At 34.8% G+C, this 13,634-nt stretch overlaps 1 protein-coding gene across 14 annotated transcripts in view; it reads right to left on the bottom strand.

Moving 5' to 3' along the window:
* Positions 1-1,413: 1,413 nt before the first annotated feature.
* Positions 1,414-13,634, bottom strand: part of DOCK7 (dedicator of cytokinesis 7) — a 228,122-nt gene continuing 215,901 nt past the window's right edge. For all 14 annotated transcript variants that reach the window (XM_045477649.1, XM_045477651.1, XM_045477648.1 and 11 more), the window contains 2 exons: positions 4,923-5,090; positions 1,414-1,873 (listed from right to left, as the gene is read on the bottom strand). In XM_045477649.1, coding sequence (XP_045333605.1) covers positions 1,831-1,873; positions 4,923-5,090 — 211 coding nt within the window. In that variant the 3' untranslated portion in view covers positions 1,414-1,830. The remainder of the gene's footprint in view (positions 1,874-4,922; positions 5,091-13,634) is intronic.

The following is a 13,634-nucleotide window of genomic DNA, read 5'->3' on the forward strand; positions in this document are numbered from 1 at the left end:
AGGGTTGGGATGTGTTCAGTATCGTATCAGTGTTCTCGGAGGAAGTTTCTTCTTCAATCAGAAAATAGTGTTGCATGACAGTTAAATCGTAGGAATTTTAGGGTTCTTGATACTGTCACTGAGATTCATGTGAAACACTTTAAACTCTTCCATAATATAACTTAATGAGAAATGACCTACAGGTTAATATTCTTTCCCTTATGTATACCTCCCCCGTCCCTTGCCCTAAAGATGAGAATATTTGTTACCTTAGTTTTAACGAATTTCCATTCTTGACTCCTGGGCTTTACTTATTGTGCATGTGGATCCTCTGTCCTCAAATGTATTTCTGAGGTTACGCCTTTCTGACTCCTTTAGTTCACAACCCTTTTGGTCCAACATTGTTGACTCATCTGAAAAATCTTTTTGTGATTTAGGCTTTGAATTGGTGTAGACAAGATGAATGTGACATAATATTGCCAGTTATAAAGGTAAACTGGAGAAAGGATGTCAACCATCTCCTATGCTCTCAGGAGAAATAGACATTTTTTGAGCTTGTTTCAACATCAACTAAAGAATAAAGGCACTGTATTTGATCAGTTTTTAAGTGATTCATGTCAATGGTCTACGGATCAAAGGGATAGATTTAAAATGTCTTTCTGTAAGACATATAACGACACAAAGAAAAACACATTGTTCAAAACACTCCTCAGAAAATCATTAATCGGTAGTTTCTTGGATAAACCTGGCAAGTAATTGAAAATAAATATTCTCCAAAAAAATTTTTGCCTTAGTTTTTCATGTCCTATATTTTAAATCAGTTCTTAATTTAACTAAAACTGCTAATTTTACTTTTTACATATACTTTGTAAAATCTATACAAGTGTTAAAAAATATAACTTCTCATTCATCTGGTAGATTAAAATCAAACACTAGTTCTCTGTCATTTTTATGGTGATCTAAGACAGCTTTAAAGCAGATTTCTGACTTACCAGTATAGCTCACTAAACTCATGAAAAGACCAGCTTGTTTATCTGAAACACAGGAATCTTCCATGTTAATTGCTGAGAGTCATGAAGTGCATACTTCTATCAGATTGAGGATTAAAGATTTACTGTCACTGGTAGCAGCTATCCCAGTTTTTAATCATTATTTATAGACAAAAGTTTCATCAGAGAAACTTATTTCTGCAATTTGTTCTAAATCCCTTTTTTGAGTATCTAAATGGAAAATAACTTAGAAACCGGTTTTAAAATTTCACAAACCACTTATCAATATGTGTCTCTACCCATCCATTTATTTAACTTGGGGCTCTTTGGCCTATAAAAAGGTCAATTTCATTTCATTTTTACTTTGCTAGTTTTGGAACAAGTTCTTGTATCAACTCAAGATTCTCTGCTTTTGTCAACAAAAATTTTTGAAGTCTCAGTAAAATTAGTGTAAACGTTCACATATTTAATAGTACCTTTAAAATAAGCATTACTACATTTAAAATGGTTCCAAAATGAATCTATAAATGGTAATATAAATTAAAAAATACAAACTTAAAGTAAATAAATTTAACATTAGCTATGGTATAAATAATAGTAAATGTATAGTGAGTCATTACTTTTGAGTCTTTAAAAAAAGGTAACAGCATATTACCAGAACATGAGAAACCATGGCCATGATTCTCAAACTTCAGTGATCTACATTTGATAATGTTTTGGCCACTGCATTCTTCAATGAGTAGTAAATTAATGCTAGAATTCCCAAGTCCCAAGTCTTGTCTTTCAATAGATCTTAACTTCTTTCCACACTCAATGCTGAATACATGGCTCTTTTCAAATGAGTAAGACAAGTGCATTTATTTCAAAGATCCATTTTGCGCAGGCTCATCCGACTGAAGGAATCTCTGGAGAGAAAATGAAAGGATACAAGTAAACGATTTTAGTATATTCCTTTAAAATATGCTTTACGGTACTTCTTTCTGCCAGAGTTACCTCAAAGTTTTATCATCCAAAAGTTAAAAATTTTTTTTTTGGCCAAGGTTTTTTTTTTTGTTTTTGTTTTTTTTAATGTTTATTTTTGAGAGAGACAGCACAAGTGAGGGAGGGACAGAGACACACAGAATCCGAAGCAGTCTCCAGGCTTCGAGCTGTCAGCCCCCTGTGGGGTTCCAGCCCACCAACCCTAAGACCTGAGCCGAAGTCAGACACTTAACTGACTGAGCCATCCAGGTGCCCTTGTCAGCAAAGTTAACTTTCAAGTTATGTGTTCACCCTATACATTTCTGCCTTATATATTCTAATTTATAAACACTGCTACAAAGTATATTACAGTAACCACTTTGCCAAATCCACTGATCTTTATTCGTTTTTCCAATAAGTGTATTAGATATTGTGATAAGACAGGAACTAATGGGAGAGATTTCAGAAAAAGATTTGGGATTATTAAAAGGGAAAAAGGGCAGGTGTTTCTTATTTAAAATGTTAAATTCCAAGAATTCAGTGGTTCTTAAACTTCTGGGTTTTAGGTCTTTACACTTAAAAATCGAGGGTTGTTTATGTGGGTTCTAAATTGATATTTACCGTATTAGAAATTAAAATTAAGAAAATTTTAAATTATTACTTTACAAGATAACCCATTACATGTTACTGTAAATAGCATTGTTTATTAAAAATAACGTAAGAAAGTTAGAAGAATGGCATTCTTCTAATGTCTGGCTTATTAAAAGGCTAGATTTTCATATCTGCTTCTGCATTCAATCTTTTACAGTATCACATTGCATGTAGTCTCTGGAAAGCTCCACTATACTCATGAAAGAATGAGAGTGAAAAAAGTATTTGTTACTAATATGAAATTAGTTTTGATTTAGGAACCTCAAAGTATCTCAGGAACCCACCCCCTTCTTTGTGTTCTAGATCACACTTTGGGAACCACTATCTTAATATCTTTTAAGCCTACTGCACAATAATGTTCCAGGTTCTGTTAATCAGCAAAATAAATTCAAGTTCTATGGAAATGCTATTTTCTAAGTTCTGAAGAAATTAAGAGTGAAGAGAATATTCTTCAATACCTCTTAATGTATTTTATCTGAAACTGGTTTCTTTTGTTTATCCTTCCTGCCATCAGGGTTTACCCTGAGGCTTATGATCTCCATGAAAGAAGAGGGCAGGTACAAAAAGATCATGTTCAGCTTTGAATCTCAAAGCTTGGTTGTTTGGTTCTGTGGAAAATAGCAGTCTTGAAAGCTAGACACTGCTCACCACACCAGCATCCCCAAAAAGCGTCCCCCCCCCCCCCCCCCGCAAAACTGCCTGCAAACATTTAAAAAAGCTTGGGGGACTGACCATAATAGATGGCAGACGAAGGCAAAACTCAGGATTATGGTGTGAAGGGGAAAGCTCCTTCAGATAGAAAGGACACAATGTTTCCACTGAAATGGGCTACAGATTTGAAGAAAGCAAGACTAGCCTTAGCAAATGGCATGACTATGTGAGGGACCCAGCACCCTCTTCCCAGGACCTTAGACGGAGGAGTTTAAGAATAGTTGACGTGGGTCGAGGCAACAAGAAGGCAACAATTCCAAAAAGATGGCGGCTGGGGGGAGCACAAAGTAAAGGGGACTGGTGTTGCTTCCCACTAAGAATTTCAAGAGGAAACAGATCAGTATAAGATGGTGGATGCAAAATATATTTTGCCAGAGATAGGATTTTAAGAAGGCCGGCTTTGGATCCTCTGTCCCCCATCCCCTCCCCGGCCCTCCCACGCTTTCTTTCTCTCTCTCTCTCAAATAAATAAAAACTTTAAAAAGACCCTCCCCCCCCCCCCGCCGTCTTCCTCTGTTATTGTAGAGCTACAACAATGCTCCATGTCAGGGACATGACATGCAGACATTCTTTGATTTTTTTTTCCAGAGGTCTAGATGTAAAAATGTATTAAATCACTGAAGAACAGGGACAAATTCCCAGATGATCAAATAGCTAGTTTGACTTAGCTGTATATATTTATACCAAAACATTGTTTTCACATAAGCAACTTCAGAGGCCTTCCAGATATTAATTTATTAACTAAGTACAGTTTAAGAGCTTTACTGTTATCAAAGAAAAGGGTGGTCAAGTACTGATGCCACAATAATTCAATGGTTGTATGTATATTTGGATTTCAAAAGGCAAAACAAGGGCAGTTAACATGCCATGTCCAGAATTCAGGTGCTAAAAAAGTAAAATGTTAAAGCACTACATGCCTAAAATTTAATTTCCATTAACAACCTCTTAAAGGTAGGTATTATTTTATTTGTCACAATTTGTGGAGAAAAATACTGAAACCCTCTCAATATTCCATGGGGTCACCTGTTTTAAAGGTAATTTTTTAAATTTATTTTTGAGAGAGAGAGAGAGAGCATGAGCAGGTGAGGGCAGAGACAGAGAGACAGAATCTGAAGTAGGCTCCAGGCTCTGAACTGTCAGCACAGAGCCTGACACGGGGCTCGAACTCATGAACCATGAGATCATGACCTGAGCTGAAGTCAGATGCTTAACCAACTGAGCCACCCTGGTGCCCCAGGTCACAGTTCTAATATAACCTAGAAGAACATACTGTATACTATTTACTGTTAGGGCTGAGGAAAATTAATTACCCAGTTCCTGGTACATTCTACTTAATTCTCCCATAAAAATAACAAAGTGTAACAGGACTCTAAAAGAAATAGTCTTAGGAGGTCAGACTTAGATGTTGTATCTTGGTTAGTATGTGTGCCTAACACTTTATTATTCTCAAATTACAGAACTGACTTCTATTATGAGGGTTATTCACAATAGGCTACTTTAACTTGTTAGGTCTCAAGAGACAATATCTGAAACCATGTAATAAAGTTACACTAATTCATTATTATTAAAACAATTCAAGCAGATTTCATTTTCCTGAAGATATCCAAAATAATAGAAAATAAATAAGCATACCTGTGGCAGGTGACAGGTAATACTGCCTTGTATAACTGAGGGATCTTTCGGTTTATCAGAGGCTGTAAGGCCTCTTTAAGGCGATGATAGTTTCTCTCCAGTTCCCTTTGATACTCCTTTTGATCTGGCCCAATTAAGCTCTTATTTTTTCTTAATGCATCCTCACACCTAGGAAAAACAGTGTGTTATCAAAAGATTTCTTCTGGCATAGTTTGAGGGCTTGATGCTATTATACATATTTGCCATGATGAGGTCAGTTTTTCAGTTGAATATTAAATATCCTCTCTTGCTTTGGGTTTAAGGCAGGGAACAGATGATCAACTAGAGTTCCTTTTTTTTTTTTCTTACCATTTTATTTATTTTTTTAAGTTACATCCAAATTAGTTAGCATACAGTGCAACAATGATTTTAGGAGTATCAACGTGAGTTCTTTTAAACTCTACCATTCAGTTTTCATTTAATTGAAAATTATATATTTCTTAATGTTAAATCTTAAGTCATTTTTCTCCACATCACCGCTAGACTAAAAGCTCTTTAAGGGATTCAACCCCCCTCCTTTATGTAGCAACAATGGCTTCTGGCACCGTGGTTTGACAGTATTCAAATAACTTTCTTAAATGAATAGTTCTTGATAATAATCCTTTATCCAGTTTATTTTAGATAAATATTTAAGAAAACGTATCTGGACCCTAACATATCAATATAGTAGTATGTTAAACAATGTACACATATCAATACTGGCAGAATTGTAGCTAAGTGATGTTTCAGAGGAGAATGTGTAGCTTCAAATGCTTATATATTTTTTTAAAAAAGGCTAAAAGGGAAGAGTTAAGAAACTAAAAAAAAAAAAACACAACAACAACAACAAACCCAGAACGAACTCAAAGTCAACTCACAATCCGCCCACACAGAAAACAACCTGTAAATTCTACTAAACATCCTAAGGATAGATAATTCCACTGTAACAATTATTCTACAGTAGAGAGGGGGAAAAGACGTATTTCTGAGAAGAGTTTCCAACTCCCGTTTCAAGGCTGGGATATCAAAACCTAATTGGGACTCTAAAGGAAAAAGTGTAATCTCACCCATAAACACAGCTGCAAAACTCCTGAACAGGACAACAGGGAACCATTCTTCTAATATGTCACACATCCGAGCTCCCTACTCCTTTGATAAAAATTTTAAGTTTGTCATGATGAAAATGCAGCATAACAAATAGGTGGGAACTTCTTTAACCTAAGTATCTACAAAAAAAAAAAAAACCTGAAGAAAACACTATACTCAATGGTGAACATTCTTTCCTTTTAGATCAGGAACAAGAAAGTGATACTATTCAACATAGTACTGGAGGTCCTAAACATTACTGTGAAAAGGGAAAAAAAGATTCTTTTTAGAATTAACAAGTGAGTTTGGCAATATCCTCATGTAAAACTATAAAATTCAACTGCACTCTGTATACCAGCAAACATGATATAATTCTAACGATACCATTCACAAAAGCATAAAAGTGTGAAATACCAAGAAATAAAACAAGATACAGAGGCCTCTACAGAAAATTAAAATATTAAGAAAACAAAAGAGAACTATATCATATTTATGGACTGGAAGAGTCCGGTTATAATAAAGAAGTTCAACTCTGTCAACTTATCTACAGACTCAGATTATTAGTTTGGGGGGGGAGGGTGGTAGTGGGAATGATAATTTGATTCTCTAATCTACATCAAAAGGAAAAGAGCCAAAAATAGTCCTTGAACAAAAAATGAGAGAAACTGCTCTGCCAGATATCAAAGTTTATCGCAAAGCTGCAGTAATTAAGACAGCATGATACTGGCTCAAGGAGAGAGAAACAAAACTGTGGAAGATAATAAAGTGCACACCAAAATGAGCACCTAATTTATGATAATACCGCAAAGCAGGAAAGAAAGGGTAATCTTTGAAATAAGTGGTGCTGTGTCAACTGGGTATCCATATGGAAAAGAAATCTGACCCCAATTCATGCCATATTTAATAAGTGGTATTGAGAATTATCAATTATTATGGACAAAAATCAAACTAATCCCACCTTGAACCATACTCAAAACTCAACCGCAAGTGGATTTTTTTTTAAAAAGTAAAAAGCCTTTTTTGCTTTCTTCCCCTTTGTTTAACCTATATTGAGTTTTAGAGATCCCATTAAATTGGGTTTTAGAAGTTAATACAGAATACTATGGACTCAGTGGAAACATAATTTCTTAAGACACAACAAGCAACAGTCATAAGAAAAAGACTGAATCCTTTAGCTACATTAAATTTAAGAACTAATGTTTATTTTTTAAAAAAGGGGGTGCTAAACCCTAAATTCAGAGAAGATATTTGTGATACTTAACAAATGATAAAATATTATATATCCAGATTATATAAATACTCAGAAATCAGTAAGGAAAAGAATCCAATAGGAAAATGGAACATGTAACTTTACAGACAGGAAAGGGAAATGGCTAACAAACACATGACAAGATATTCAACCTCTTTGAAAAAGAGAAGTGCAAATTTAATCCATAATCACATATTATTTCACACTAAATTGGTAAAAGTCAAACTGCCAGACAGTAAGTAGCGGTGAAGTTATATAGCAACAGGAACGCTCAAACGCTACTGGTGAGATTTAATTTTGGCTTACTTTGTTTTTATTTTTTAAGTTGTTAAAAGTTTTTGATTTTAATTCCAGTGTAGTTAACATACAGTGTTCTATTAGTCTCAAGTGTACAACATAGTGATTGGACATAGTCTAAACATTACTCAGTGCTGATCATGGTAAATGTACTGTTTAATCCTCCTCCCCTCTGGTAGCCATCAGTTGGTTCTTTATAATTAAGAGTCTGATTTTTGGTCTGCCTATCTTTTTTCTTCCCTTTTGCTCATTTGTTTTGTTCCTTAAATCCCACATGAGTGAAATCCATGTATTTGTCTTTCTGACTTATTTCACTCAGCATTATATCTCTAGCTCCATTTGTGTTGTAAGTGGCAAGCTTTCTTTTTTACTCCATTGTAAAACACTCCATTGTATATATACACCATGTCTTGTTTATCCACTTATATCGATGGACACTTGGGCTGCTTCCATAATTTGGCTATTGTGAATAATGCTGCAATAAAAATGTATCTCTTTGAATCAGTGTTTTTGTATCTTTGGGGTAAATACCCAGTAGTGCAATTATTAGACCTTAAGGTAGTTCTACTTTTAACTTTTTGAGGAATCTCCATACTGTTTTCCACAATGGTTGCACCAGTTTGCAGTCCCAGATTGTGCAACAGTTCCCTTTTTTCCACATCATGGCCAACACCTTTTTTTTTTTTTTCCCCCATTCTGAAAGGTGTAAAGTGATACCTCATTGTAGTTTTTGATTTGCATTTCCCTGATGGTAAGTGATGATGAACATCTTTTCATGTGTCAGTTGGCCATCTGGATGTCTTCTTTGGTGAAATGTCTGTTTATGTGTTCTGTCCATTTTTAAATTGGATTTGTTTTTTGGGGTACTGAGTTTTATTAGCTCTTTATACATTTTAGATACTAACCCTTTATCAGATATGTCACTTGCAAATATCTTCTCCCATTCATAGGTTGCCTATTAATTTTTGTTGACTGTCTCCTTCACTGTGCAGAAGCTTTTAATTTTAATGTAGTCCCAGTACCTTATTTTTGCTTTTATTCCCCTTGCTTCAGGAGACATATGGAGAAAAATGCTGCTATGACCGATCTCAAAGAAATCACTGCCTATACTCTCTTCTAGGATTTATATGGTTTCAGGTCTCACATTTAGGCCTTTAGTCCATTTTGAGTTTATTTTTGTGTATGGTGAAAAAAGTGGTCTAGTTTCATTCTTTCACATGTAGCTGTCCAATTATCCCAACACCATTTGTTAAAGAAACTTTCCCATTGCATATCCTTTCCTCCTTTGTCAAAGATTAATTGACCATATAATTGTGAATTTATTCTGGGTTTTCTATTCTGTTCCATTGATCTATGTGTTTACTTTTGTGCCAGTCGCATTCTGTTCTGATTACTAGAGCTTTGTAATATAACTTTAAGTCTGGAATTGTGATACCTCCAGTTTTGTTTTTCTTTTTCAAGACTGCTTTGACTATTTCAGGTCTTTCATGGTTCCATACAGATTTTAAAATTATTTGTTCTAAAGTTCTGAGGAAAACGCTGTTGGTTGGGGCGTCTGGGTGGCTCAGTCGGTTAGGCAGCCGACTTCGGCTCAGGTCATGATCTTGCAGTCCGTGAGTTCTAGCCCCGCGTCGGGCTCTGTGCTGACAGCTCAGAGCCTGGAGCCTGCTTCAGATTCTGTGTCTCCCTCTCTCTGCCCCTCCCCTGTTCATGCTCTGTCTCTCCCTATCTCAAAAATAAATAAACGTTAAAAAAAAATTTATAAAAGAAAATGCTGTTGGCAAGGCGCCTGGCTGGCTCAGTTGGAAGAGTGAGCAACTCTTGATCTTGAGATTGTGAGTTCACGCCCTATGCTGGGTATAGAGATTACTTAAATAAAAACACCGTAAAAAAGAAAGAAAAACGTTGGTATTTTGACAGAGATTGCATTAAATCTGTAGAATGCTTTGGGTAGCAATTTTGTTCTTCCAATCCATGAGCATTCCATCTTTCCATTTCTTTATGTCATCTTCAATTTCTTTCATCACTGTTTTACAGATTTTTAAAAAATGCTTATTTTGAGAGACAGCACACACAAGCAGGGGAGGGGCAGACAGAAAGGAAGAGAGAGAGAATCCCAAACAGGCCCCGTGCTGCCAGTGGAGAGCCTGATGAGGGGCTTGATCCCATGAACCGTGAGAACAGAGCTGAAATCAAGAGTTGGACACTTAATGGACAGAGACACCCAGTTGCCCCAGCATTTTATAGTTTTCAGAGTACAGGTCTTTCAACTCTTTGGTTTATTCTTAAGTATTTTATTATTTTGGGTGCAACTGTGAATGGGATTGCTTTCTCAATTTCTCTTTCTGCTGCTTCATTATTAATGTATAAAAATGCAAGAGATGTCTGTCCATTGATTTCTTACCCTACAACTTTACTGAATTATCAGTTCTAGTAGTTTTTTTGGTGGAGTCTTTAGGGTTTTCTATATATAGTATTATGTCATCTGCAAATAGTAAAAGATTTACTTCTCCCTTGCCAATTTGGATGCCTTTTATTTCTTTTTGTTGTCAGAACGCTATGGCTAGGACGTCCAGTACTATGTTGAATAGAGAGTGGACATCCTTGTCTTGTTCCTGATCTTAGATGAAAAGCTCTCCAGTTTATCCCCATTGAGTATGATGTATGCTGTGGGTTTTTCATATACAGCCTTTATTATGTTGAGTTATGTTCATTCCCTTTAGACCTACCTTGTAGAAAGTTTTTATCATGAATGGATGTTGTACTTTGTTAAATACTTTCTCTGCCATCTATTTTTTTTTTATTTTGTTAATGTTTATTTTTATTTATTTATTTATTTATTTATTTTTTTGAGAGAGAGAGAGAGAGAGAGCAGGGGAGGGGCAGAGTGAGAAGGAGATACAGAATCTGAAACAGGCTCCAGGCTCTGAGCTGTCAGCACAGAGCCTGATGTGGGGCTCGAACTCACAAAATGCGAGTTCATGACCTGAGCTGAAGTTGGATACTTAACCGGCTGAGCCGCCCAGGCACCCCTCTCTGCCATCTATGAAACGATGATATGGTTTTTATCCTTTTCCTTATTGATGTGATGTATCATGTTGATTGACTTGCGAATAGTGAACCAACTTTGCACCCCAGGAATAAATCCCACTTGATTGCAGTGAATGATTTTTTAAAACATATTGTTGGATTCATTTTGCTAGTATTTTGTTGAGGATTTTTGCATCTATATTCATCAGAGATACTGGCTTGTAGTTCTTTTTTGTGGTTTCTTTATCTGGATTTGGTATCAGGGTAATATTGGCCTCATAGAATGAATTTGGAAGTTTTCTTTCCTCTTCTAGTTTTTGGAATTGTTTGAGAAGAATAGGTATTAAATGTTTGGTAGAATTCGCCTGTGAAGCTGTCCAATCCTAGGCTTTTGTTTGTTGGGAGTTTTTTGATTACGGATTCAATTTCGTTGCTGGTAACCATCTATTCAAATTTTCTATTTCTTCTTGCTTCAGTTTTGGTAGTTTATAGGTTTCTAGGAATTTATTTCTTCTATGTTGTCCAATTTGTTGGCATATAATTTTTTGTAATATTCTCCTGCAATTTCGCTGTTGTTTTGTTTTGAGAGAGAGAGAAAGCACATGAGCAGAGAAGTATTGTTTATACTTCTGTGGTGTTGGTTGTTATTTATCCTCTTTCATTTGTGATTTTGCTTATTCAAGTTCCTGCACGTGCACTCTCTCTCTCTCTCTATGAGTCTGGTTAGAAGTTTATCAATTCTGTTGATCTTTTCAAAGAACTAGCTCCTGCTTTCCCTGACTATTCTATTGTTTTTTTGTTGTTGTTGTTTTTTTTAGTTTCTATATAATTTATCTCTGCTCTAATCTTTATTATTTCCTTCCTTCTGCTGGTTTGGGGCTTTGTTCTTTTTCTGGCTCCTTTATGTGTAATGGCTTATACACTTTGGAAAAAAGTGGCATTATCTGGTTGAGGTTGAACCTATGAACCAACAACACTACTCTTAGGTATATAACTCCTAGAAAATCTGTTGTCAATTCAGAAAAAGAAGGATATTTGAATATTACTCTTTGTAACAAAAACAAAACAAAAACACAGGTAACTACCAAATATACACCAACAGAAAAATGAATAAATCATGGTATATTCACACAATGTAATATATAAAAATAAAGTAAATTTCGGTGTATCTCACAAACTTTGAAAACAGCAAGTCACAGAAAAATTATATTCACTGTCCATTTATATAAAAATATGCAAAATGAAAGTGTATTAAAGGATACATTAATTTAGGAGAAACCATAAAGACAATAAAGGAAATAATAAATATGAAATTCATGATAGTGGTTACCTCTAAAGGAAAGTAGAGATGCTATCAGAAAAGAACACATGAGGAGGTGATCTCAAAGCAATGATAATGTTATTTCTTAAGCAGGGTGGGTAGGAACATGATTTTTTTTCCTCCCTGTTCTTTAATAACAAGTGTTATAAATATTATATTAAATCCATTTAAGATTTAATGAAAATTAGTTTTAAAATATAAATCCCAAAATATAAGAAGTAAACACATGCAAAAGTGTTCACTGGTTTTAGGAATAAAAGAATGCAAACGAAAGTACCATTTAAACTGATTAACAAGGGATACCCTACCTAAATGGCATTACTTAAAGCAAGGTGTGCTGAGATTAGTACACTTGCATACTTGGCACTGTTTGAAACTTAGAAACTTTTTGCAACGCATGATGTATTAAGGGCTTGTAAAAATGTTTGTGTACTTTGGCTTAGTCATTTCATGCTTAAAATAGTATGGAGGCTCCTCAGAAAATTAAAAACAGAAATACCATTTGATCCAATAATCCCACTACTGGGTATTTACCCAAAGTAAATGAAAACATTTAATTAAAAAAGATACATACACCCCTATGTTTATTGCAGCATTATTTACATTAGCCAAGATATGGAAGCAACCTAAGTGTCCACTGATAGATGAATGGATAAGGAAGATATGGTATTTACAAACAATGGAACATTACACAGCCATGAAAAGCATGTGATCTTGCCATCTGTGACAACATGGATGGACTCAGAGATATTATGTTAGGTGAAATAAGTCAGACTAAGAAAGACAATGATATGACTTCACTTATATGTCGAATCTAAAAAACAAATGAACAACAACAACAAAAGAGCAGAATCAGATCTAAGTGCAGTAGGAAGATGGGCAAAATGGGTGAAGGAGAGTATGAGGTACGGGCTTCCAGATACGGAATGAATATGCCACAGGCACAAAAGGCACAGAGAATGGCATAGAGAACATAGTCAATGATACTGTAACAGCATTGTATGGTGACAGACGGTAGCTACACTTGTAGAGAACACACCATAAGGTATAGGAAATCACCATGTTGTACACCTGAAACTAATGAAACATTGTGTCGACTATAATAAAAAATATTTTAAAAAATCCAACACACTGGATAACTACATCACGCTTAAATTCAACTTAAATTCAAACATTTAATGAAATAAAGTAACCATTAGAAAGTTTTAACTTTAACTGAAAAACAAAAAATTCTATGTATATTGTAAGTGAATTTTTATAAATTCATATATATATATATGCATACTGATATAAAAAATTAAAGGTAACACAAAAGGTAGCATGACTTTAATAAAATAATAAATAATAAAAAAAGGCTATAATTTTCTTGATAAGATTTATATTTTATAGTTTGTTTGGTGTTTCTGCCTTTTTGTCATTTAAAATGAAGAAAACCTTCTCTACAGTTGGTAACACTTAAGGAGACCTGCGCACTACAAAAGTTCATTACCTTATCATCAATATGCACAGAGGAGGATATATATGAATGTAATCATGTAAAAATTCCAAATAATGGCAAGAAAAGCCGTATCTGTCTATAATTAAATGTGTATGACCTAAAGAAGTATGTATTGTTCCAAGACCATCTGGCTGACAGATAGCAGGGTGTTTTTGGTTGTTATTTGAAACTTTCCTAATAATAAAACTAATGCCAGCTATTAGTCAATTTTAC

Source organism: Leopardus geoffroyi, chromosome C1, assembly GCF_018350155.1.
Source record: "Leopardus geoffroyi isolate Oge1 chromosome C1, O.geoffroyi_Oge1_pat1.0, whole genome shotgun sequence".
Taxonomy (NCBI): Eukaryota; Metazoa; Chordata; class Mammalia; order Carnivora; family Felidae; genus Leopardus; species Leopardus geoffroyi.